The 26,705-nt window shown below is 43.7% G+C and overlaps 1 protein-coding gene across 3 annotated transcripts in view; it reads right to left on the bottom strand.

Moving 5' to 3' along the window:
* STOML3 (stomatin like 3) overlaps positions 1-26,705 on the bottom strand; it is a 56,696-nt gene that overhangs the window by 5,754 nt on the left and 24,237 nt on the right. For all 3 annotated transcript variants that reach the window (XM_088460189.1, XM_088460190.1, XM_088460191.1), the window contains 4 exons: positions 11,042-11,145; positions 9,892-9,964; positions 7,730-7,812; positions 6,204-6,407 (listed from right to left, as the gene is read on the bottom strand). In XM_088460189.1, coding sequence (XP_088316315.1) covers positions 6,204-6,407; positions 7,730-7,812; positions 9,892-9,964; positions 11,042-11,145 — 464 coding nt within the window. The remainder of the gene's footprint in view (positions 1-6,203; positions 6,408-7,729; positions 7,813-9,891; positions 9,965-11,041; positions 11,146-26,705) is intronic.

Here is a 26,705-nt window from a genome sequence, read left to right as displayed (position 1 = left end):
GGTGGAGCGCTGTATCGGCCTTTTAAAAGGCCGATTCAGATGCCTCCACCGCTCTGGTGGCGAGCTCATGTATTTGCCGGATATGGTTTCGAAAATTGTGGTCCTGTGTGGGATATTTCACAACATCACCATAAGGAGTGGTGTCCCAATGCAGCCAGAGGATGCCTTACCTGAGGATGGCCCCCCCGAGGTTGGTCGGAGGTCAGTATGTGGGGGGGCCATACGCGATGATGTGGTGGCCAGATTTTTTAGGTAATTATTGACAAAACAACAGTGTTTATACCTAATGTGGTAGGGTTTGTTTGAGAACATCTAATTATTTATTTTTATTTTCTCCATCTTCTGTTTTTTCACATAATCTTTGGCACTCCAACGATGACTACTTCCTGCTACCCTTAAAAAACCTGTATGTGGAAATTTTGGGGATATATTATGGAACCCATATTGCAACGCCATATTTGTGGAATCATGTTGGCATGGTCCTTCGTCAACCAGTTCTTGATTTGTTGTTTTTTTATTTGGTTTTGTTGGTATGTGTTGTATTTGTGATTATCACTGTGTGTTTTGTTTGTGAGTGACCACTTTGATTTTTCAGTTATGTTGTGAATAAATGTTTTGAGAGTTAAATGTTGTACCTTTTTTGGAACGTTACAAGCAAGTGTAACCAGGTTCACACACGTTACATTTGACTAAGGGGTAATCCAGTACTGACGCCAGTTGAGCTAAAATGTAATATGTTTTCAGGGTCCAAACCAACACCCAAAGGAAGCCTGTACAATCATTTGGCTTCGTAAGATTGGCCTAAGCAGCTTGCACCCCAACTAGGAACCTGTAAAATGTAGTAATATCTAATTGTGACTACACCAAAAAAGGGAAATGAGATTGTTACTGTTAGGTGTTTCTTGTGGCTGTTTTACATAAAAATACAACACACAATCTTAGTGTCAAAAAATGAAAATCCTTGCAGGAACAGTCTACTTATGTCAGGGTAAACAATCTGTGATTTAGAAAAAAACGAATGAGCCAGAACGTTACTTAGAAAATAACACTTTATTTATAAAATGGACAAAAAAACAAAAAAACTAATCCCTAAGGAGGACCAACATATGGTCAAGGACCACCAGCACACCGATTATATTGTGGTGCATCCGGGCCACACAGGCGGATAATTCTGCCCGACGCCTCTGTTCCTCTGTGGGTGAGAAAAGTGTGGGGATTAATACAACAATACTGAAACCACATTAAAAAACAAGCCAAAACCAAAACCCCCCCAAAAAACAAAAAAAACATAATTACACCATTAAAACACATCAAACTAAAATGGTGTAGGCCAAAAATACAAGGCCAATGTACAAATTCCGACAGGTGTGATATGTGTATGTTGAAATCAGCAGTAACAGGTAAAGGCAATCGCCAAAATCCCCAAAAGTGTAGCCAAAAACCCCCAAAAAAGGAACCACACATGATTACATACAAACAGTTTGTGTCGATAAAAAAAGCAAAGAAAAACATACCGGAAGATACAACGCCAGCTCCGGAAGGCCCTCCATCGTCCTCCTCGGAGGTGCCTCCATTCCCCAAAGATCGGGGCGGGGTAATTACCGACTCCGGGGAGGGGGTAATTCTAAGAGGGGTGGTTGGAGGAGAGGGGGAATTGGGACGGAGGGGAAGGAGCCCCGAAATTTCTGCCTGAGGGTCTTGGAAGGCTGGGGAGGAGTGGGGAATAGGGGAATTAGTGGGAGTGGAGTGTTGGCTGGGGGTTGGGGAGAGTGGCCGTGAGCGCCGTCTGGCCGGACGATGACGGCGTAGTCTTCGCTGGGCCCCTAAAAGATGTGAAACAAATTGTGGTTAGTTTCAACACAAATCCGCGAAAAACACCATTTTCAAATCCCCCCCCCCCAAAAAAAAGAACCATGCAGATATGAGTACAATGAATAAATATGAAATACAGGGAAAACATGGCCATGCAGATATGAGTACAATGAATAAATATGAAATACAGGGAAAACATGGCCATGCAGATATGAGTACAATGAATAAATATGAAATACAGGGAAAACATGGCCATGCAGATATGAGTACAATGAATAAATATGAAATACAGGGAAAACATGGCCATGCAGATATGAGTACAATGAATAAATATGAAATACAGGGAAAACATGGCCATGCAGATATGAGTACAATGAATAAATATGAAATACAGGGAAAACATGGCCATGCAGATATGAGTACAATGAATAAATATGAAATACAGGGAAAACATGGCCATGCAGATATGAGTACAATGAATAAATATGAAATACAGGGTTAACATGGCCATGCAGATATGAGTACAATGAATAAATATGAAATACAGGGAAAACATGGCCATGCAGATATGAGTACAATGAATAAATATGAAATACAGGGAAAACATGGCCATGCAGACATGAGTACAATGAATAAATATGAAATACAGGGAAAACATGGCCATGCAGATATGAGTACAATGAATAAATATGAAATACAGGGAAAACATGGCCATGCAGATATGAGTACAATGAATAAATATGAAATACAGGGAAAACATGCACACGCAGTTAGGGCCACAAAGACAAACATGAAAACCACAATCCATAAAACTTACTTTTCGGCGATCTGCATGCGAAAGCATGCCAGCAAGCGGGGCGTCCGCCGTTGCAGGTCCGACCACCTGCGCTCCAGCTGCCCGATCTGGCGGCGTGAGCCGAAGGAGCGCAGGCGGGCCCGTACCTCCGCATATGCGGAACGCTTTTCGCGGTTGGTGATGCGCCTATCCATGACCTCCGTTAGCACCAGCAGCTCGCGCCTGGTGAATGCGAAGGCTCTCATGATGGCAATGGTGTTTTTATTAAAAATCATTTTTAATAAAGTGCCCCAAAATTTTTTGATTGGCTAATGTATTTGGGAAATTAACAGGACCAATTCTATTGGTTAGTGTATGAGTCATGTGTTCGACAGGGCCAGAAATCTCTTGAGACTTATGATAGGCTTGATGCAGTGACATGCGTAAGCAAATTTAAATAAAGAAATGAACTCCGGGAAACATGCGGGTAGAAAAACAAATAGAACAATTATTTAATTTGGGCTAACATGTATTTTGACAATTAAAAGCGAATGTTTAAGCCGTACGTATTCTGCGGGTAAACACAAACACGGACATGAATAAAGTTTATTGCATTGTGTTAAAAAAAAAACAACAATTTAGCGAATTGATATATTGATTGGCATGATACGATTGAGGGAGGTAGGCAGAATAAACGAGCAGTTAATCGAAATCTGACAGTCCAACTTCCGGGTAGTACTAGTGCGTGCGTTCCCTTCAAGCCACTTCGGGGATGTACGCTCGCTATTTGCCACGCTCGTTAGTTAGAGGAGGGGTCGCTTGAGTTTGGGGAGGATGTTTGTCTGCGTGCGAAAATACGAGCGAGTGCTTGAATTTAAATATTTTTTTACGTACGCCGAACGTACGAACGGTCACTTGCGTCCGGGTCTGAATGAGGGCCATAGTCTACATGGCATGAATTCAAAAGGTCAACACTCACATAATGTCGACATTGTGAATGTTGACAGTAAAAATGCCAACATATGATGTTAGGGTTTGGATTTAATTAGGGTTAGGCTTACATGTAAAATCCCATTGTCGACATTCTGACTGTCGACATTTACATTGTTACATGTTGACATTCTGAACATGTCGACATAATATACCACACTCAGGGGTAAATTTACTAAGAATCGAGTCTGGTCGAGGTTTTTCTTTTTCAACTCGATTAACAATCGCCGAAACTCAGGTGATTTGAGGCTCCTGAAACTCACAAATTTACTAAGAAGTGAGAGTAGCTGAGAGTGAGATGGCCGATGGTGAAGCAGATCGAGACTTGTCCCCCGAGTAGCTAGTTTGGAAGGAGATTACTCACCCGTGATTGCAGTGTCTTCTCTCTGCAAAACTCTCCCGAGCAAGCAGCCTGCACATATCAGTGAGATATGTGTAAGCTGCTTGTGTTTTGTACCTGTAAAATATGGGTTAATTGTTAAAAAAAAAAAAGACGTGAGGTCCCCCCCAAAATCCTAACCAGCCCTGGACGTGTCAGCCAGTCCTGGTACCTAAAATTACGGGGAACAAAATGAGTAGGGTTCCATCGTAATTTAGGTACCAGCACCAGGCTGCAGGGCCAGTACTGGTTTTAATTAAAGGGGGGAAAAAATGCGTAGAGGTCCCCCTATAATTAAAATCAGGACCGGACCCTAAACGACTGGGGTGTAATGCCACAGCCCAGAGACCCTATTACCGAGACCCCCTCTCCCGAAACCCCAGGCCTGGTCTGAAGTCCGGAGCTCTTCCCCGCATCCCTGGGCTGTGGGTACGGAGGTAATAAAGTGTTAAATTGAAAGAAAACTATTGTATTTTACAGTGGAACTACAGGTGCCAGCATGCCTGCCCTTTGGCACTTGTGGAACTACAAGTGCCAGCAGACGGCCAGCACCCGTACCTCCACTGTAAAATAGTTAAATAAAGACAGTACACACATACAGTAAAAAGTTTAATACATACATACCTCACTCACACATACTTACCTGCTACCAGATGTTCCCATGTAGAAATCCGTGTGGAATAATTTGCAAAAAAGTTCCTATACTCACCTCCATCCTCGCGCTAGTCTCCGTAAAATCCAGGGGGGCCTTTGCAAAAAAAACAAACTGAGTACCCGATTCATATACTTAAAATTAGCGGTGTATGTGTGTGACCACATACACCGCTAACCGCTAAAGCCAATCAGCAGCCGCTAACTGTAGACTGACCGCTGATTGGCTTCCGGCTCCTGACACACTGAACAGCCCACGTGGGAACAGTCAGGAACCGGAGCCAAACAGCGGCCGCACTAAAGTTAGCGGCCGCTGATTGGCTGGCGGCTCCTGACAGTTCTCACTGAACAGTCGGGAGCCGGTTAGCGGTGTATGTGGTCACACACATACACCGCTAATGGTAAGTATATGGATCGGGTACTCTATTTTTTTGCAAAGACACCCCTGGATGCTACGGAGACCAGCGCAAGGATGGAGGTGAGTATAGGATTTTTTTGCAGGTCCATGCACTCGGATTTCTACTTGGAGAAGAGGACAGACCGGCTGGTACAGGTAAGTATGTGTGATTGATGTATGTAATAAACTTCTTCTAAGGTGTGAGTGTTATGTCTTTATTTAACTATTTATTTCACAGTGGAGTTACAGGTGCCGGCCACTTGCTGGCACTTGTAGTTCCACAAGTGCCAAAGGGCAGGAATGCTGGCACCTGTAGTTCCATTGTAAAATACAATAGTTTTCCTTCAATTTAACACTATTACCCCCGTACCCACAGCCCAGGGGTGCGGGGAAGAGCCCTGGGCTTCAGACCAAGCCTGAGGTTTGCATGGGCGTGCGTAAATGATCAACTGCGGTACCATACGCAGCCTGAGGCCTCATAGCGTGCGCTGAAGTTAGCAATAACTGAGGTCTGACCTGCCTTAACTCTGAGTATGAGACCGAAGTTACTCGATGTTATCGATTATTTTGCTATGTTGCCAAAGTATACGGATGTGAGTAAGGGACAGTAGTCGTCCTTATGTTAGGCTTCGATCGCAATGCAAACATTTACATATTACCGCTGATATTAGCAACTGTGTTGCGTTTGTATTTGCAGAATAGCGATCCTTGCTGAATCAGGCCCTACATTCCCAGAAAAAGTAAGTTATGGTCTGGGAGCCCCTTGAAGATGTAGAACAATCTGAGCTACTGTAGCTGTCTTCTGTGAAAGGGGCCGGCCAATGTGCTGTGAAAACCCCTTTCCGGTTTTAGTTCTGGAACTGAAAGCCCAAAGGGGCTTCACTGTGCCTGCACCAGCTCTGCGAGAAACTCATAATCACTACACGGGGTACAGACGAGAAAGAGAAAACTTGAAAATTTAACGTTACCCTCAAAGTTTGGAATATTTTTTGGAAATATTTTTTCCCCAGAAAATGTAATCGTTCCTCTTTTTCAGTGACAGATCTTTGCTTATATTTCATTATACTGTAAGTAATGAAAAAATCTCAGGTTGGCAAAAGATGGATTATGAGGTGTGTTGGCCTCACTGAAGCTCTACTGGCCGCTTTAGTCCCCAGCCCTAACTACTATTGTTTTCAATACAAGTAGAATAATCTTACCTGGATATTGTGGGCAATCTCCTCACGGTTTGACAAGATGCTGGAGAGAGTTTGAGTTCCTAAGATGTTCCTCAGAGTTGTTTGGGCTAGCTGGGCAGTGGCTAAATGAACATTATTCACATTTGCCACAGATTTAATTGCACTATCAATCTTGTAGTACACAACCCCATCTACTGTTGTCGTTACAGAATCTTTAGTAAGGATCTACAATACAATAAAACACAAGCAACTCAGTACTGGCCAATAAACAGAGAAAATATTGATCTGCTGTCCATAAAGAAGCAAGAAAATAAACAAAAAAAATAAAGTACAGATTGTTGGATAGAAATTGCTTGACAATTATATTACAAGTTCCAAATGAATGGCTAAGTTGTCAGAAAATATAATTCATGGGTATGCATTATGTAAAAATTAGGACATTGCATTAGAATTTTTTGGCCTCAATTACATTAATATGAGACATGTTCCGCAATAATCGGTGTAATATTGTGCCTTGATAAATATCATCTTCCAGGTGCTACATGGTCCTCCAAATTAAAGCAGATAGGTTAATTGGTCTTCTAGTATGTGTTAGCGGTAGGGAATATAGATTGTAAGCTCCACTGGGGAAATGATGTGAATGATTAAACATTCACTGTGAATCGCTGTTCTAATATGTAAAGCTGCATACACACACAACGATGTTAGTAACCGATGATTTTAGTGAACGATTTTCGTTCAGATTTTCCCTTGAAAAAGTGAACGAAAATCGTTCATTAAAAATCGTTGGTTACTAAAATATTGAACGATTTTCAAAAACGATGAACGATTTTTTAATCATGCATACAGTGAATGGAAATCGTTCATCATTTATCGTTCATTCTGCACAACATGAACGATTTTCTAAACGAAAATCGTTTGTTGGACAGTCAGAATGGACGAGGAAGCTTAAAAAGATGAACGATTTTAAAAAGATTTAACGATAACGATGTCGTTATAGTTAAATCATTCAAAAAATCGTTGTGTGTACGCACCTTAAGTGTTATATAAATAACTGTTATTAAATAAATATAAAAATGCCCTTTATTGTCATGCTACACAGAATATTCTGTCTGAGACAGCAGACTCGGGTTGAGAACACTGCCAGAGCAGAAGACGGTGATTATGTCTGTCTGTTACTACCGGTTTGGTTCTATTAATGTTATTTCCATTTGTAAAGTGCAACAGAATATGCTGCGCTATATAAGAAACTGTTATTATTAATTATTATTATTATTATTATTAATATATAATGAGCAGAAAGGATTGACTTTATGGGAGCTTTATAATTGGAAACCAAAATTCCTAGAGGAAACAGATAGTGATCTGAATACTGACAGTACAGAATGTACCACAAGGATACATGGAAACTCAGGAGGAAAAGAATGAGGGTTACATGAAATAGAAGGAGAGAGGTATTGTGGAGGTGAAGGAGGAGACAGAAATGCAGAAAATTGATTGTGGTTCTACCAGAAGAGACAAACGACAGTCCCCAGCCCTGAACTCACCTCTTGTGGTGGGATCGCAAAGGATATCGTTCTGAGATCCACCTTAATAAAGGTATCTGTGCAGGGAAGTATGAACATCAACCCTGTGTATAAAGACAAGATCTTCAGGGCAGAACATATTGTACTGGTTATAGACTCTGGAGATTGTCTTCTATAAAGACAGATGTGCACGGGCTGATCCCGCCACCCAGCACACTAATATAAAATATCAAAGCTTTCTAGACATGGGGCTTTTTCAGAGATGTGCGCAGAACCGATGGTTCACACAAATCTCTGATGTTTTTTGATCTGCGCATGTGCAGATCTGTGTCTGCCACGATGGTCGCAGTACCTAGTGTTCACTCTAGGTCCAGCGCCGGGCAGGGCGCTGGACTTAGAGAAAGGGCACATCTGCGTGTGGCTAAAGAAAAGGGGCTGCCCCCAAACGGGAGTGTGTGAGTTGATGCCGGTGGTGACCGCTACACCGCAGTTTTCCCGCAGGCTGTTTCAGTGGTGCGCCGCGCCAGAGGGCAGGGTGCTTTTTGCCCTTTAGAAATAGGGCAGGGTGTGGCGCACCGCTAACCTGTTTGGGGGTGGGGAAGGGCGGCGACATCCAGCATCCCAGAAAACAGGGGCATTTTTGCCCGTTTTCTGGGCATGCTGAGGCCAGTGGCTGCATCCTTTGACACAGCTTCACCGGTCCCAGCAGCGTAATTTCATAGATAACCTGAGTAACCTGAGGGTGTCTCAGATGTCCAAAGGTCACACAGTTGACCCGATGCTGTGTCTTCCAATGCAGCTTTGGTTCAGAGAAGCCGGCAGTGGGCGTATTTTTACACAAGACGCCTCCTGCAGGTTTTGCATATTTCAGCACAGCCGCTGCGTACAAAGATGCAGCAGCTGTGCTATAGCGCCCATCTCTGAATCAGGCCCATTGTTGGTGCAGGATATGACAATGAAACAAATAATATTTTTATTCTATACCTATAACACATATTCATATTCAGTAACCTGGCAATAAGATTTTTCTAAGAAAAAGTTCATTATTTGTACCCAGGTAACTTACAAATTAAATTTTTTTAAGCAATATGTGATTTTAAAGCTTAATTTACCGACATGGGTCCTGTCCTCGGATTAATTTTGTTCTGAAGTAGGAATCAGAGCAATAAATAATAAGCAACAGCATGGAGCCCATGGAGCCTAATTATCACTTCTTACTGCTGCATTATGATTATTAAGTATCGCCCGAGTTTAGAAAAATACACAGGGACAGGAGCTCAGATAGCATACATATAACATGATGTGATCACTTTACTTCCAGGATTGGGATCCAGTCACCGTACAGCGCATACAGTGCTGGGGTGGGATCCTGCAGAAACCTCTCCCAGTAAATGTTGCTGTCAGTAGCCCATATTCTACAATGGGATGTAGTTAAGATGCCAGCGGTCGGGATGCCAACAGTCGAAATCCCAGCGACGGAACCCGCGAGTAGTATACCTGCGCTGGATTCCCTACATCACTTGAGATGCCGAAGCCGGAATCCCGACAGCCGGCATCCTGAACGTAAGTATAGCGGGGCGTGTTAGGTTTACGCTGCTGGGGGAGGAGGGTTAGGTTTAGGCACCTCCGGGGGGGAGCGGGGGGGGTTAGGGTTAGGCTGCGGGCAGGGCTAAGTTTAGGCACCAAGGGGGGGAGGGTTAGGTTTAAGCACTAACAGGGAGGGTTACACTGTTGGGTTAGGATGCAGGAAGGGAGTGTTAGGGGGTGAAGGGGGGAGGGTTACTATACTTACGTAGCCCCTGTCTGGATTCTGAGCATCGGTATGCCGCTGTCGGCCTTTTGACCGCCGGCATACCGACTGCCGGTCTAACGTATGTACTCCGCTACAACTGCTAATGCATGTCGGAGCTTGATAAATTTGGCATTTTAAAAGCCCCCATAGAAACCTATGGGGGTTGCTTTTGCAAATGCAAACTGGAGATTGCGGCAGGTACTGTTTCTGCTGTGGTCTCCCATACATACATTTAAGGGATCCTTAATATTTGCGGGTATCCGTCAAATATATTTTGATAAATATGCCCCATAATATTAAAAAATGCAACTTAACCCAATTTATTTGGAATATATTATAAATCTCCACTTTTTTTTCCTTTCTATATTTTTAAAATGAAAACAGAACTTACCGGGCCCTTTAGCTTTTCCTGAGATGATACGGCCCAACCGAAACACAACAGCGCGTTCATATTCTTGAATTATCTAGAATATTTGCAAACAATAAAGTGTATTAGTTTATATGTCAGGAGACCTGGGGGTAATTTACTAAGCGTCGGATTTGGGTTTATTGGGGGAATTCTGGTGGGTTTGCAATCCGCTGATTTACTAAAGCCAAATCCAGAGGCTATCAGCCGGAAATACATGTAGTGGCTGTGAGCATTAGCGCGTTTTTTGTTTTGCCCTGGGCTGTGTTCTTGGGGAGGGGGAACACCATTTTTTGGGGTGTCCACAGTTCCCCAGGAATTCCAGCCCAGGGCTGACCAGTCGAAGGCTGGTTGCCGTTATGGGAGGGGAACCCCATGCTGCGTGTCCCCTTGCTATAGCATCAGCTGCCCCAGCTGGTTAAGCCCATACTTGCCTACATTCCCGGAAGTCGAGGGAGGCTTCTGATTTTTCAGATAGCCCCCACCGCACCCCCAGAAGAGTAGGCACTTCCCCAGTATCCCGCCCACTTCCTAGTGAAGCGGGTAGAATGGGGAGAAACGTACCCTTAATCTGCAGTCTGTCGGTAGGGGGCGGGCATCATTTGCCCCTATTACAATATGTGTGATTCGCAGGATTTCCCCCAGAGGCGTCGGGGCTAAATGACGCGGATTGTCCGGCCCTGCCCCCATCACTGCACGACTGCTGACTGTCCCCGGGCTTCTCCCGGGAAGAACATATAGGGGGGACCACATGCTGTTCTTCCCCTCTATTTTTAATATCAGCATAGGCTCAAAGGCCTAGGGCTGGTTAACAAGTTGGGAGGACCCCACACAGTTTTCTAAAAATATTTATACTTTTAATGCTTATTACAAAAACAAAGCCTGCACATATCATACAGTATGTGCACTACATTATATCCTACACAGATTGACGGTAGATTGTTGTTGGAATAGGGGGTTGAAATCTGACTAGTATCAACGGAGGATGAAAAATTACAGTCAAAACTGATGCATAGTAAATACTGTTTTTTAGGCTGCAAGCCGCCGCCGATGCCTGTCTGATTCAAAATTACACCGAAACTGACGCTTAGTAAATATACCCTGTGGTCTTATATTAGGTCTGCTGCGCAATTACCTTAACACAGAGCCAGATGGAAAGCGGGAAGGTGATAGCAGCAAACAGAGCAGACAGGATCAGTAGGATCCAGCCACAGATGCCAATATTTCCTCTTCCTGCATCTGAAAGCATCACAAAGGAAAGTATTGTATTATTCCTGATCAGAGGCGTCGGAACAATCTTATGGTGGATAGCGTCTGGGCGCGCAGGGACTGCAGTGGTGGCCGCGGACTTCAGGGGCTGTGCTTTATAGCAATAGGCTGCACGGCTCCTGCACTGCACGGAGAAGGAGGAGGTGTAATGTGCAATGTTTTAACTTAAAGACCGCACATTACACCTCCTCCTCCGTCCAGCGCAGGGGCTGTGCAGCCTTTAGCTATAAGGCACAGCCCCTGACCATCCACGGCTGCCGCTCCTTTCAAATGTTTGGGAGGTGCGAGCCGCCCCATTGCAGAATATATTTTCTTAATATACAGATAGGTGGGTCCTAGGTACAACTCAAGAGACTAAAATGTAGCCAAAATATAATATAAACAGAAATATACTGCTATTTCTCCAATTGTATGATTGTATTTCTCAGAGACAACTATGGACATGAATGTAAAGTTGTCTGTCTCCTGGGTATTGTGGATCTTGCCAATAGCTTGTTGGGAGGACTGGTGGTCATAGTACATTATCATTATCTTTTATTTATATGGTGCCACAAAGTGTCCACAGAACCAGACATAAAACCATTGCAATATAATACAGTCACATAGCATAAGTGCAATACACAACAACTAACCATATCATAAGTATGTAACATTGGTGCAAAACATGCTGCCATTCAAAAAGAGTACAATGCCAAACCCTCAATAAATAAAAGCAAATGAATAGTGCTAAAATGTGTGCCAAAAGGTGATGGTTTATTAATATCTTGCATCACATCAATGTCTATATCCTATGCTAACTACCCATACACTTAGATGAAATACCACTTATTTTAATAAAAATAAATAAATATATATAAACAGGGGCGTAACTAGGGGGTTTGGCGGCCAGGGCAAGGGAATAAATGGCGCCCCCCCCATATACGTGCCACAGGCCTTGTGTCTGACAACCTGGTGGTCTAGGGAGGGATTAACGGTAGCCTACCTGTCCGGTCCTCAGCCACATTCTTCTGCCGCTGGCTTGAGCCCGACATCTTCTGGCTTATTCCGCGGCCGCTGTAGATCTTCCCGCAATGTCTCCATCATCCGCCCGCTTCTGCTGAGCTGACTTTTCTGCCCAATGGTGTCTGATGTGACACGCCGCGGGTGGAGCCAACCATGAAGCGGCTGGCCGGCGGCCGCTTTCTTTTGGCTGCCGGTCCGCAACCCTCAATCGGCTCGCGTCCGGCGCCAAATTTAAATGGTCACTGGCCCAGGAGCTGCACCCAGCTCGCAGCTGGTGCCAAATTTCATCCAACGCTGGTAACAGTCCGGTGAGATGTGTCCTGCCGGGGACACATCTCACTGAACTGCAGGACTTCTGGACATTGTCCAGGCCGGCAGTGCCTCTGCTGATGGCGCCCAGGTCAAGGTGCCCCACATGCATTCCCCTTGTTACACCACTGCATATAAAATATAATACACAAATTTACAGCATTAGAAGGATAGCATTATGAAATACAGTATAACCAACATTGTAATAATTCATTGTATTCATCATTCTGTACATGCGAGGCTGATTATATATTCTAGTTGAAGTCTCCCTGGGCCTGACTCAGAGTTGTACGCTAATATAAATGCATTTGCACATTTTGCCACTTAGCAATTGCTAAAATATGCTAATGCATCAGCCAGCAGAATTTGTAGAGACGCCCACCGGAGCCATCACGGCTGCCCGCAACTGCGTACACAAGCGCAGCATTGGACGCAGATCCTGAAAACATCGACTCCTCGAGTGAGTCTATGGTAACTCAGAATGGCCGCGGTAACTGATACACTAGAGCTTTATTCTCTGTGTGCGCAATCGCAAACGCTGGCTAGTACACTCCCGGAACTCCCTGTAACCACCCACAAAATGGTCTCTTCCTGTCAATCAATTGCAAATGAATCCATACAGCGGGTGTGATCACAATTTATTCGCCGCGGGTGTACAATGCTGCTGTGACGCATGTGCAGACCACCGATAATTATCACTGATGAAAATCGGCATAGCGCTCATCTCTGAATCAGGCCCTCTATTACTACATTTTGTGGCATACCTTCAACATATAAGCTGGCAACTGAACCTTTCATGCAGTGCTTCCCAACTCGCTACTCCAGGTATTATGGATATCCACCATGCATAGGGTAAAGTCCTCAACGGGTTCAAATAGTATTCATCACTTTTCAGGTTTTACACATAATATATATAATATAAACATAATATATCACACTTCATTTTTGTGTTTTTACATTTCTCAATATAATGAATTTGTTTATAAAATACATATATTAGTACAAGCTTATTTATAAAAAGTTACAATCTATTGGGCCTGCTTCATACTTGTATGCAAACCCTATGCTTGGCATACAAGTCCGATATTTAGTGATTGACGTATGCGCAGGAACTGTTCTGTGCATGTGCCGATCACTGACTGCTACGGCGGCTGGAGACCCCCCCTAAGTCACGGCATGACTGACATGCTGCGCCCATTTTGGGGAAGGGGTGGGGCCGGAGAGCGTTCTTGAAAACAGGGATGAGTCGGCCTCATTTTCAAACACAGCTTCACTGTCCCCGGCAGAGTGAAAGGGCCGGCCATCATGCGTGATCTGTGTGTTACTCAGATGGACAATGTTTTCATAGATGATCCAATGGCTGTTTCCTGAGACGCAGCTGCGGATCATAGAAACATGCAAGACATGTCTATTTACACAAGATGTCTCCTGCAGCATTAGCATATTTAAGCATCGCTGCTGCGTCCATAGACACAGCACCGATTCTATTAGCGTACAACACTGAGAGACCCCATAGTACGGGGCTATGCAACCTGTGGTTCTCCAGCTGCCGTGGAACTACACATGCCAGCATGCCCTGCCACAATATTAATGTTAGGGCATGCTAAAAGTGTGGCAGGGCAAGCTGGGATGTGTAGTTCTACAGCAGCTGGAGTGCCACAGATTGCCTATCCCTGATATAGTATATTATGATGTGAGCAATATTATCCAATGCTAACACTTGATGGCAGTGTATGTTATTAGTAGTTATGAGAACATTTCTTCAAGATTTTTAAACATGGAGCATAGCTAACATGTATAAAATGCTATAAGTAAAAATATTTTTATAAGGCATTTTAGTTATATAGTTATGTTACTGAATACAGAATAGGAGATGGCGCTGGGGCGCGATCCTCTTTAACAACCCCCCTCTCTACAGGCTGTCTCCAGTTACACAAAATATATTGTACCTCGACACGTAGACTTTTGGGTAAATTTCTTGTAACCAAAAATGGGGGCTATGTATCAGAAATAAACAATGAAAACATGTCAAGTACTGTACTGTTCAGTCCACATTTCCCTATGAATATACTTAGTAAATTTTACATGAGTCCCTTTGTGAACATATATACAGGATTAAATTGACTTGCTACAAATGTAACATTAATAGCTTCATTCTTCACTAGCTCACGGATGAAGTGGTGTCTAGTAGAAATGAGCTTGGACCATCCGTAATGCTTGGCGCTGCAGGACAGATCAACTGCACTTCTTTTGTCACTTTTCACATTGATAGTTTCATCTTGATCTAAAAGAGTTACTTCATGCAAAGTCTGATTTAGGAATAGTGCTTCCTAAGCTGCTTCTGTAAGTGCCATATATTCCACCTCAGTGGTGGATAGTGTTACAGTGGGTTGCTTTCTACGTCAAGCTGATGGCTGCGTCTGCTAACACAAATAGATATCCCATGTAGGAAAGATGGTCATCCTCATCTGATCCCCTGATCCTCAGTTGGCATCACAGAAAGATTTCCATGTGGAATTTCCTGATTTGGAAAATTCTAGCTTTAAGGAAGAAGAACCTTTCAAGAAACCAAAGATTATTTTAACTGCTGTTCAATGTTGCATCGCTAGGTTGATAGTAGATTGGCTCATCCGGCTCTGAGCATGTGTGATGTCTGGAAGAGTTGCTATACTGGCATACATTAAACTTCCAATAGTACTTTGATAGGTAGAGGATCTACTCTATGCTTCACTTGTGGGTTACATGGCTTTGGTGAGTTTAGTGCTTTAGTCAATAGGAGAAGACAGTGGTTTCCCATCTGACAGCTTATAATTCTCAAGTATTGCTACTAAGTATAGTTGTGGATCAATAGTGATTGTTTCTGTCTCTAGGCATTGTGAAATTCTTAGGCCTAACAAGTGATGTCCAGGTTCTAGGTCTTTATGCTTAAATTTCTGTTCTAACAGCTGTTTGACACTTGTTATGTGCTTCCCTTGACCTACTAGTTACAGATTATCCACAGATACTACAATGATGAACAGTTACTGCTCTATATTCTCATGGTAGAGACAATGATCAGTCTTTAAAAATACAAAGTTCATTTCAAGTAGTACAGCTTCTAGTTTAATGTACAACAATCACTTTGCTTCAAGCCATACAAAACTTTTTTCAGTAAACACATTTCTCCATTTTGGAACATGTCTTCATAGTAGTGTCCAGGAGGTTCCACGCAAATCTCTTCTAGCAATTCTTCTACTGATCTCTTGTAATCTGCAATTTTTTCTATTACTTTTGCTCTTTGCTTTGATGAAGTAAATGTGTGTCATTCTTGTAAAGTCATCAATGAATGTCAGAAGGCTGCTGTATCCACTTATCAATTTCACCTCCATCAGTCCAAATACAGCTGTATGTACTAATGCTAGATGTGCTTCAGCTCTGCTTGCTGATTTTGGAAAATGCAACTGGCTTGCTTACCCATTATACAACTCTTGTATGTTGGTCTGACTGTGTTACTTTTACACTTTTTACTGTCACCATTCCATTAAGGAGCTTATGGATATTATCATACCCCAAATGACCTAGCCATCTGTGCCAAAGTTCCATAGATTGATTTGAATCAGGGGCCATCAACGCATAACACTCTTCTGTGTCTAGGACATTGGCATTGAGTTGCTGTTGCTATCACAGTCCCTCTTCTATTTGCACAACACATTTGCCTTCTGCAAACTTGAACTTGAATCCTTTTTTCTCTAGGATACTTGAGGTTTGTCCCCATATCTGGCACCTCTTATACTTAGGTGAATCATGATTGTCCCAACTTTCTTGGCTGTAAGGACCTTTTCCCCAAATTCTGTAATCTTTACAGGAACACACATGGTTAGTGATGTAAACCACTCACTGAAGTGTCTTGTTGCTCCTGACTATGTACCAACAGTCTCTTATTCTGTCCGTGATGCTTAGGCCTGACTTGTTTTTTTGTCACACTTCCTTTGTTCACATCTTTCAGTTTGCATTCTGAGGCCTTGTGTCCAACTTTGTGACATAAAAAACACCTGAACTTGGGTCATTTGAGCTTGGTATTCCTTGTGTGTAAAGCAGTATTCTCAGCACTTGCTTCAATTGGTATGCACTCCTGGAACTGCAACAGTTTAGTTCACACGATCTCTGTTGATAGCTTGGACTCTAGAGCTACTAGGAAAATCAAATTCAGATGTAAAGTTCTATAGCATCGTCATTGCGACTTTCTCGTCATCGACTTGTATTCCTACAGATGTTAGCTGCTGAGATATAGACATCATCTTATCAATATAGTAATTCGTGTCTTGGCATTCACTCAATTTGGTATTGTACAGCATATGCCTCAAATTTATCCTCATGAGACCTGTGTTTCCATATGCTGTCTGCAGGGCTATCCACATGCTGACACCATAAAGTAAACATGTTGCCTCACACTTAAACCTTTGGTGCCTGTGGCTCTATCTACTTCAATAGGATTAGGATTGGCACTTGGATTAGTTGCAGTCTTCCAGAGCTTCTCATGTTTTAGCTGCATCTCCATAGCAAATTTCCATGTGACGATTCTCTGAACCTCTCAGTTTCATAAAGCTCATACTGGCTGCTATTTCTGCTGTCATGCTGTATGCTGATCGAAATGCAGGACTCACTGTATGCTTCACATGCAGTCTACTTTGGAGCCTGTGGTGCCAGGGCCCATAACCTGTTGATATTTCCTATAGAACAACAGGCACCAGCAGAATTGTGACATGGAGTTTAGGCAAGACCATTTATCCATAACCAGGCTTGCAGGTTTATTAAGGATAACAGAGGTAACAGATATAACAGTGGTTGTCGGCGATAACACAGAGTAAAACAGAGTTTATGTCACAAGAGGAAGTGGTGGTATAACAGGTACTCACACCCCAAGACATATGCTGCACATCCATGCAGTACATCACACACTTGGCAAGATGACGCAGGGTTGCGGGGTCACGCATGTGCAGTAACTGCTCTTGGCCAACTTGGTACAGGTGGCCCAGGGGCAAATGCAGGATTTTTACAAGGGGGTCTACACACACACACACACACACACATATATACAGTCAGGTGCATAAATATTGGGACATTGACAGAATTTTCATACTTTGGCCTCTATTCACCACCACAATGGCTTTGAAATGTAACAAACAAGATGTGCTTTAACTGCAGACTTTCAGATTTAATTTGAGGGTAATTACATCCAAATCAGGTGAACGGTGTAGGAATTACAACGGTTTCTATATTTGCCTCCCACTTTTTAAGGGGCCAAAAGTAATGGGACTATACGCTCAAAAGCAATTTCATGGACAGGTGTGGGCTATTCCCTCATTATTTCATTATCAATTAAGCAGGTAAAAAGTCTGGAGAGATAGCAAAAACATTAGGTGTGGCCAAATCAACTGGAACATTCTTAAAAAGAAAGATCGCACCGGAGAGCTCAGCAACACCAAAAGACCAGGAAGACCACGGAAAACAACTGTGGTGGATTATTATTATCCTTTATTTATATGGCGCCACAAGGGTTCCGCAGCGCCTTACAAAGTACAGAAACAAATGAGCACACAAGACAACAATTATTAACAGTACAGACAATGCAGGACAAGTACATGATTTATAAACAATGCTGCATAACACCTAAATAAGCAGCAGGGTGTCAGTAATCAGTTTTAGGTGCCATTGTAAATGAAAGTAAAAGTAAGGCAAGAAGAAGCACGTGAGGAAAGAGGGCCCTGCTCGTGAGAGCTTACATTCTGAGGGGAGGGTCAGACAAACAGGGGTGACACAGATGGGCTAGATAGTGAGGAAGGAGCAGGGCCAGATTAACAATGGGGCGGATGGAGCTACAGCTCCAGGCCTCCACATAAAAATAGGCCCATTTTCATGACAACATGATGTTGCTGGCCATCTGCTGTCCACATGGTCAGCCATAAATCAAGTAGTAAAATTGTATTTCTATTTACCGCACAAAATGAAGTATTTTTTTTCTTTTACATATTAAGGAGACATTTGGGCTGAGAGTATAGGGGTATACATGCCCACATGGCACTGGCCACATGCACACAGCACTGGTCACACCTCCTCTGCTTCTCATAAAAGGCCCTTGGTCATTTTCAGCTCCAGGCCCATGTGGCCCTCAATCCGGCCCTGGGAAGGAGCATAGAGTAGTGGGTTAGGATGAGCGCTGGAGAGCATTGAGGAAGAAATGGGTCTTGAGGGCCCATTTGAAGATTAAGAGCCAGGAAGCCACGTGATGGAGGAATTTTGCAGGAGCAGTGGTGTCAGAGGGGTATAGCCAGGGTTTGGTGATGGCAAGGAGAATCAAGGCATTGCAGATGAAGTGCTCATGAACGCAGACCAGTTTATTATAGACAAAACTGGCTTTCCAGAGGGAACAGGAGAAAGGGACAAAGTTAAGAGGCAAGAATAGAATGAGATTATTAGGGTTGATGTAGTGTGGAGGTGATATTGATCTAGAGAAGGAGGATAAGGAGTGTGGGGTTATGTGGATGGCTTCTGAATGAGGAAGGGTGACAGCAGGTGGTGGGTAAGGTGGAGGTTTAGTGTGGTGTGGGGGGGGGGAAGGATAGGTAACTTGGAGAAAAGAGAGGGTGCAGAGTTTAGTGGTGGTGCAGCAGGACCATGGTGGAAGAGAAGTTAATAATACTGGAGTTGTGGGAGATGCAGTGGAGAGACTTACATGTGATGAAGAGAGACAGGGAAGGGGAAGGAGGGGGAGAATGTAGAGGGCACTATGGATGGAGAAATGAGGTGAAAACTGGTGGTAGAGGAGAAAATAATGTAGCAGCTGAGTGAGGGAGGAGTAGAAGAAAAGAGACATTGTGTAGATGAGGCAGTTGGGGGGGGGAAGTCAGTAGTAGTAATGAGAGTGAGATGAGGGAGCAGTACAGGTCAAAGGTCAAAATCAGATAAAAGGAAGAACGGTGCTGGAAGATGTAAAGGCACAACTACAATAGTATATTATAACCAAAAAAGGAGTCTAGAGGTGTTCAAGTTGCAAGACTTGAGAATTAGTATAAAGTATGAATATATTAAACAAATAAATAAAAGGTATAGGTGTGAAACAATGGCAGATACTACAGTGGTATAAAGATAAATTGACAGTGGTATTGGAATGATTTAAACATTGTAGAGAAGAAGCACAAACATACAAGTATTAAATGTTCAGTAAGCAGGTAGTTGCTTGCAATGCTGAAGCAGGGTGTTGGCAAAAAGAGTGTCCAAGTTATAATGGAAGCTGGTGGCTGAGTAGCAGGGTTTCCAGAAGCTCAGAAGATCCTTTGTTTTTTCCCCAAGTTTTAGAGAGTTCTTTTAAAATGTCATCCTCCTGTCTTCCTCCTGCTTAACTCCTGACTAACTCTTTAAGTTATGCTGTACATGTAGTCCCACTTAGAAAAAAACCCACTTTGAAATAAAACCTAGCAGCCTTGTACAAGCCTAAAGCCTTGTGACCTACTGACTGATGACAGAAGAATTATTTCCCTGGTGAAGAAAAACCCCTTCACAACAGTTGGCCAAATCAAGAACACTCTCCAGGAGGTAGGTGTATATGTGTCAAAGTCAATATCAAGAGAAGACTTCACAAGAGTGAATATAGAGGGTTCACTACAAGATGTAAACCATTGGTGAGCCTCAAAAACAGGAAGACCAGATTAGGGTTTGCCAAACAACATCTAAAAAAGCCATTACAGTTCTGCAACAACATCCTATGGACAGATGAGACAAAGATCAACTTGTACCAGTGATGGGAAGAGAAGAGTATGGAGAAGGAAAGGAACTGCTCATGATCCAAAACATACCACCTCATCAGTGAAGCATGGTGGTGGTAGTGTCATGGCGTGGGCATGTATGGCTGCCAATGGAACTGGTTCCTTTGAATTTATTGATGATGTGACTGCTGACAAAATCAGCAGAATGAATTCTGAAGTGTTTCGGGCAATATTATATGCTCATATTCAGTCAAATGCTTCAGAACTCATTGGACCTCGCTTCACAGTGCAGATGGACAATGACCCGAAGCATACTGCAAAAGCAACCAAAGAGTTTTTTAAGGCTAAAAAGTGGAATGTCATGCAATGGCCAAGTCAATCCCCTGACCTGAATCCGATTGAGCATGCATTTCACTTGATGAAGACAAAACTGAAGGGAAAATGAACAAGCAGGAACTGAAGACATTTGCAGTAGAGGCCTGGCAGAGCATCACCAGGGATGAAACCCAGCGTCTGGTGATGTCTATGTGTTCCAGACTTCAGGCTGTAATTGCCTGCAAAGGATTTGCAACAAAGTATTAAAAAGTGAAAGTTAGATTTAGGATTGTTTAGTTTGTCCCACTACTTTTGGCCCCTTAAAAAGTGGGAGGCACATATAGAAACTGTTGTAATTCCTACACCGTTCACCTGATTTGGATGTAATTACCCTCAAATTAAATCTGAAAGTCTGCAGTTAAAGCACATCTTGTTTGTTTCATTTCAAAACCATTGTGGTGGTGAATAGAGGCCAAAATATGAAAATTCTGTCAATGTCCCAATATTTATGCACCTGACTGTATATATATATATATATATATATATATATATATATATATATATATATATATATATATATATGGAATTGAGAGCAAGAAAGAAGGGGCGCCACATAGTGCATGAAACTGTAAAACAGATTCTATTGCAGACAGCGGACATAAAACTCGTTCAATGAATATGCGTACCACAATCAGCGGTCAGATACCATCGCAAGTAATAAAAATGAAGAAGCCTGAATATCACCCGAACGTCTTGAGGGACTCCGTCGGCTATTCGACCTGTAATGGAAAGCAACGCCAAACCACGCCCCAACGCGTTTCGTCATGGACTTCGTCAGGAGTCGTCACTTCGTCAGGAGTCCTGACGAAGTCGATGACGAAACGCGTTGGGGCGTGGTTTGGCGTTGCTTTCCATTACAGGTCGAATAGCCGACGGAGTCCCTGAAGACGTTTGGGTGATATTCAGGCTTCTTCATTTTTATTGCGATGGTATCTGACCGCTGATTGTGGTACGCATATTCATTGAACGAGTTTTATGTCCGCTGTCTGCAATAAAATCTGTTTTACAGTTTCATGCACTATGTGGTGCCCCTTCTTTCTTGCTCTCAATTCCAGATAAACCAATACCCGCTTGGATCCGGGTTTTAACGTGGGGAAGACGCCGGCCTGTGTGGTACCTGTGGCCTGTGCTATATCTGGCGTCTGTGACACAGATTTACTTTGTTCCAAAAATCCATTTATTTATTGGATTCTAAAAAACTTTTCACAGTATTATATGTGTTTATGCATTGATTGATTGATTGATTTGCGCACTGAATTTACTGTATTTATATATATATATATATACACACACACACGCAGTGTATATAATACATACACATAGATATAAAACATATATATATATATACACATACACACACACAGACACATATGTATTATATGTATATATATATATATATATATATACACACACACACACACACACGCACACATATACATGTGTCACACATACCTTACACTCACACCTACTATATGTCACACATACATTGCACACACACTTACGTTGCAGCAGCTGCGGGTTGTTGACCTGTGATGAGGATGGGATCTGGCAGGCTGGCACCATGTCATTAGGCCCCTCCCCCTAGCAACAAAATGCCACGATTCGCAGGTCAATCAGGAGGGGTGGAGCCAAACAATGCGATTCTAATGGAATCACGTCATATTGGCTCCGCCTCCTCCCGATTGACCCGCAAATCGCAGCATTTTGCCACGGGGGACGATGATGTCTGTTCTCCAGTTTGTCAGGTGGGGTTTCTGGGTACTCAGAAACCCCCCCTGCATGCACTAGGGTGGCTAACTGGCTTCATTACAGAACAGGAGACGGCACTGGAGAGCACTCGTCTAATAGAAAAAGCAACCTCCACATTAGTTTTTTTTTTTTTATATATTCAAACAATAGCAGACATTTTTACAGCAGTGTATGTATCTATATATACATTTTATTATTCAAGTTACAACATTTTAGGGAAATCCTGAAGACAAGTTGACAAACACTATGAACCAATTCCATGTTTTGCTCAAGGACATTTTGTTAATCTTATATCAATGCATTACATAGTTGTTTTCTGTGAACTTTTTCCCAATAACATACCTATTTGTTTTATTGACCTGGGCCCATATGTCATAGCCTGCGAGTTACAGGAGCCGGGACAATTCTGCCGATTTAGCCCGTAGATTTAAAGTAGCAATAATCATCAATGTTTTTTCTTTTAAATCTTTGCCACTTCAAAACTATGGGCTAAGTCACCGTAATCCCGCTGGCTCCTGTAACTCACAGGCTACAATATATGGGGCCTGGTGCACTTAGGTAGTGTGATGGTTTCAATCAAAGCCGGACTGGGACTAAAAATAGGCCCAGGCATTTAAAGAACACACAGGCCAAACTCGCGTCAGCATCTGGCTCCTGGCATAGACTCCTCCCCTAACTATTCCTGACCCCTCCCACTTCTTAGTCTATGCTCTTACAAATATAATTAATATTAGAACAACATACCGTACAAGTACACATCATTCTCTATATTAAAATACATACAACACAGCTCAGTGGCGTAAGTTTATCCCAGACGCCCGGAGGCAAGTTATAATTTGGTGCCCCTCGTCACAGCCGCTGACACTGTAATGTAGCAATTTGCATGCAGACGGGCTATAGATAGAAAAAGGTATCAGCTGATGGTCTGACATGGAGCTCTACACTAGTGTATGGTAGCTTATCAGGTGCCGGGAAGGGGTGCCATATATTGGGCGGCCGTGACGGTAGACTCCGGGTATAGAATTACAGCCCTAAGTGGGATGAATATGTTGTGGACAATTGAAGAGGTGCCCCTTCAGAGTTGAAGCCCGGCGGCAGGCGCCTCCATTGTCTCCCATAGTTCTGCCCCTGACACAGCTCATCCTGCAGGGGATTCAATCATGTGCCATAGTCAAACATTTGGTATTGTGTTTGTTCTGTTAAGCAGTGTACACACCTATAGATATATCTGTCCAATTCGTGTGGTGGGACGAAAAATCTGGTAATGTATGGGAGCAAGTAGCAATAGACATTTGCTCCCAGATGCTAGAAAATGGACCATATTTTCCTTCCCAGCAGACAGATTGGACAAATACCTATAGGTGTGTACACAGCCTTAGGTATAGCTGGCACTTCACTGGTGTAGGTCACACACAAAGAAAGGGGAAGTCATTTTCCCAAATGACCAATCCCTAGTTTAGCAGTTGTACAGGATTAGATAGTGGTCACTGTAGGAATTATTTAGGGCAGAGGCGCTGAACACAGAGGAAACATCTGTGCACACCAAAGCAGCGCTGTAACTACACGTTGACAAAAGATTGTTTGTGCCGCCATCCACAGGTGAAGCAGGGAGAACGCGTGCCCAAGGCACACGCAAAAATATACAGGTGTGGTCTCGCTGGGAAGGGGCGTAACCACATAATAGTACCCCCAATGCAAATTATGAAACACAGTAGCGCCTCTTAGTGAAACTATTATCCTCTCTTTATATGGCGCCACAAGTGTTCCGCAACGCCTTACAAAGTACATAAACAAATAAGTGAACAAGAAACCAGTGACTTACAGTACAATACAATACAGGACAAAAATATGCTGCATTAGCGATCATAACTCTCAAAATAAGCAGCAGGGAGTCAGCAATCAAGTGTTAGATGCCATTATAAGGATTAAGGAGTAGAAGAAAGTATTAGGAGAAGCACATGAGGGAAGAGGACCCTGCTCGTGAGAGCTTACAATCTAAAGAAAATACACCGAACAGTAATGCCCCTTCATCACATTACAAAGCACAGTAGTGCCCCTTCATCACATTACACAGCACAGCAGTGTCCCTTTTTCATGTTATGTCACACAGTAGGGTCCCTTAGTCACACTACACCACACGGAAGTGTCCCTTATTAACGTTACGTCACACAGTAGTGTCCCTTTTTCACGTTACGGCAGTGTCCCTTTCTTACATTACGTAACACAGTAGTTTCCCTTATTCACATTACACCACACAGATAAAAATTATCACTGCACTTATTTGAAAATGCAGCTCAGTGGTAATATAACAATTTAATATGACAAAGAGAGAGGACACTGAGGGGGAGTTACAGGGACACTGAGGGGGGGTTACAGGGAGGCTTAGGGCAGGGACCCTGAGGGTGAGTTACAGGGACACTGAGGGGGAATTACATGGAGGCTGAGGGCAGGGACACTGAGGGTGAGTTACAGGGACACTGAGGAGGAATTACAGGGAGGCTCAGGGCAGGGACACTGAGGGTGAGTTACAGGGACACAGGGACACTGAGGAGGAATTACAGGGAGGCTCAGGGCAGGGACACTGAGGGTGAGTTACAGGGACACTGAGGGGGAATTACATGGAGGCTGAGGGCAGGGACATTGAGGGTGAGTTACAGGGACACTGAGGAGGATTTACAGGGAGGCTCAGGGCAGGGACACTGAGGGTGAGTTACAGGGAAACTGAGGGGGAATTACATGGAGGCTGAGGGCAGGGACACTGAGGGTGAGTTACAAGGACACTGAGTAGGAATTACAGGGAGGCTCAGGGCAGGGACACTGAGGGTGAGTTACAGGGACACTGAGGGGGCATTATTACAGGGATGCTGAAGGCAGGGACCCTGAGGGTGAGTTACAGGGACACTGAGGGGGAATTACAGGGAGACTGAGGGCAGGGACACTGAGGGTGAGTTACAGGGACACTGAGGGTGAGTTACAGGGACACTGAGGGGGAATTACAGGGAGACTGAGGGCAGGGACACTGAGGGTGAGTTACAGGGACACTGAGGGGGCATTATTACAGGGATGCTGAAGGCAGGGACCCTGAGGGTGAGTTACAGGGACACTGAGGGGGAATTACAGGGAGACTGAGGGCAGGGACACTGAGGGTGCATGATCAACATTCAACTGTTCCAGCAGGCACCACTGCAAATTACTAAGATTAGGGAGTACCAGGCTATTGGTATAATATATATATATATATCAAATATACTTAATCCCCTTTCTGTAGCAGCCAATATTTACTGTCACTTACCAGATAATAGCTTTGTGCTGTAGCCCATCTCCAGATCTCAAGGGACAAGCAGTTGTCACACTGGGTCTGAGGTCTCTACACACATAACTGGGGTTACCTGTGAAACGGCAATTCGGAGTCCTCATGGTGCTCCTCACTCAGCTCTTCTTCCTTCGTGGGGCGTGGGCATGCTACACATACTGAGATATCTAGCGCACAGCGTGATGTCACGTTGCACGCGTAATTGGGGGATAAAAAAGACAGCCGGCAGGGGACATGCTGCGTAGGAAAGGCGCCGCTACTAGTTTCAGTCCTCCCGGTCCTGACCAGATGGCCCGCGACAGAGGCGAAGGTGATTTCAAAGTTTTTTATATTCGGCGATCTGTATAATGGCGGGTCCAGTAGTGCACACATGGACCACCCCTACTTTTGCCAGTGGTCATGACGTCATTACGCGGCCACGTAATGACGACACTACCTAACGACGTGGCCGCACTGTCGCACATAGCAGTAACCGAGGAGTTACCAGTTCACAGGAGCTGTCTGCGGGGCTTGGCTGTCGGCCGCGTCATGACCGCCCGGGAGGTTGTGCTGCCGGGTAAGCCTGCGCTCTGCCAAACCGGCCCATCTGGCCGTCGGCCCTTCTGGAATTTGCCAGAAGTGCCCGATGGCCAGTCCGGCCCTGGTTTCAATTCACTTTCCAGAGCTTAAGTACTGGTTATTGGCCAAGAAAAGCAACTGTAGGGAAACAAGGGAGGAATCAATAACAATATATTAGTGTATTATTTTATTATTTTCATACTGACTTTTATGATTATTCTTATTAATGAAAACTAATGTGGACCAGGTGTTCCTGTGCTGCACTTTCACAGCAAGATCTGCTTCTGACAGCTCCCGCTAACAGCAGGAGAGAAAACGTGGAAAGTATTTGAGTTATGGTGCATACACACGATCAGATTTTTCCTTCAGATATGAACGATAACGATTTAAAAATCGTTCAGTCGTTCATATCTGAAGGAAAATCGTTCATATCTGACATGCCTGAACGATGGACGATCAACGATGCGCGTTCCCGTTTGTCA

Source organism: Taudactylus pleione, unplaced genomic scaffold (assembly GCF_031769625.1).
Source record: "Taudactylus pleione unplaced genomic scaffold, aTauple2 ptg000043l, whole genome shotgun sequence".
In the NCBI taxonomy this organism is placed as follows: domain Eukaryota; kingdom Metazoa; phylum Chordata; class Amphibia; order Anura; family Myobatrachidae; genus Taudactylus; species Taudactylus pleione.
Note: the sequence above shows the minus strand (reverse complement) of the source record. Positions and strands in the feature narration are given on the sequence as shown.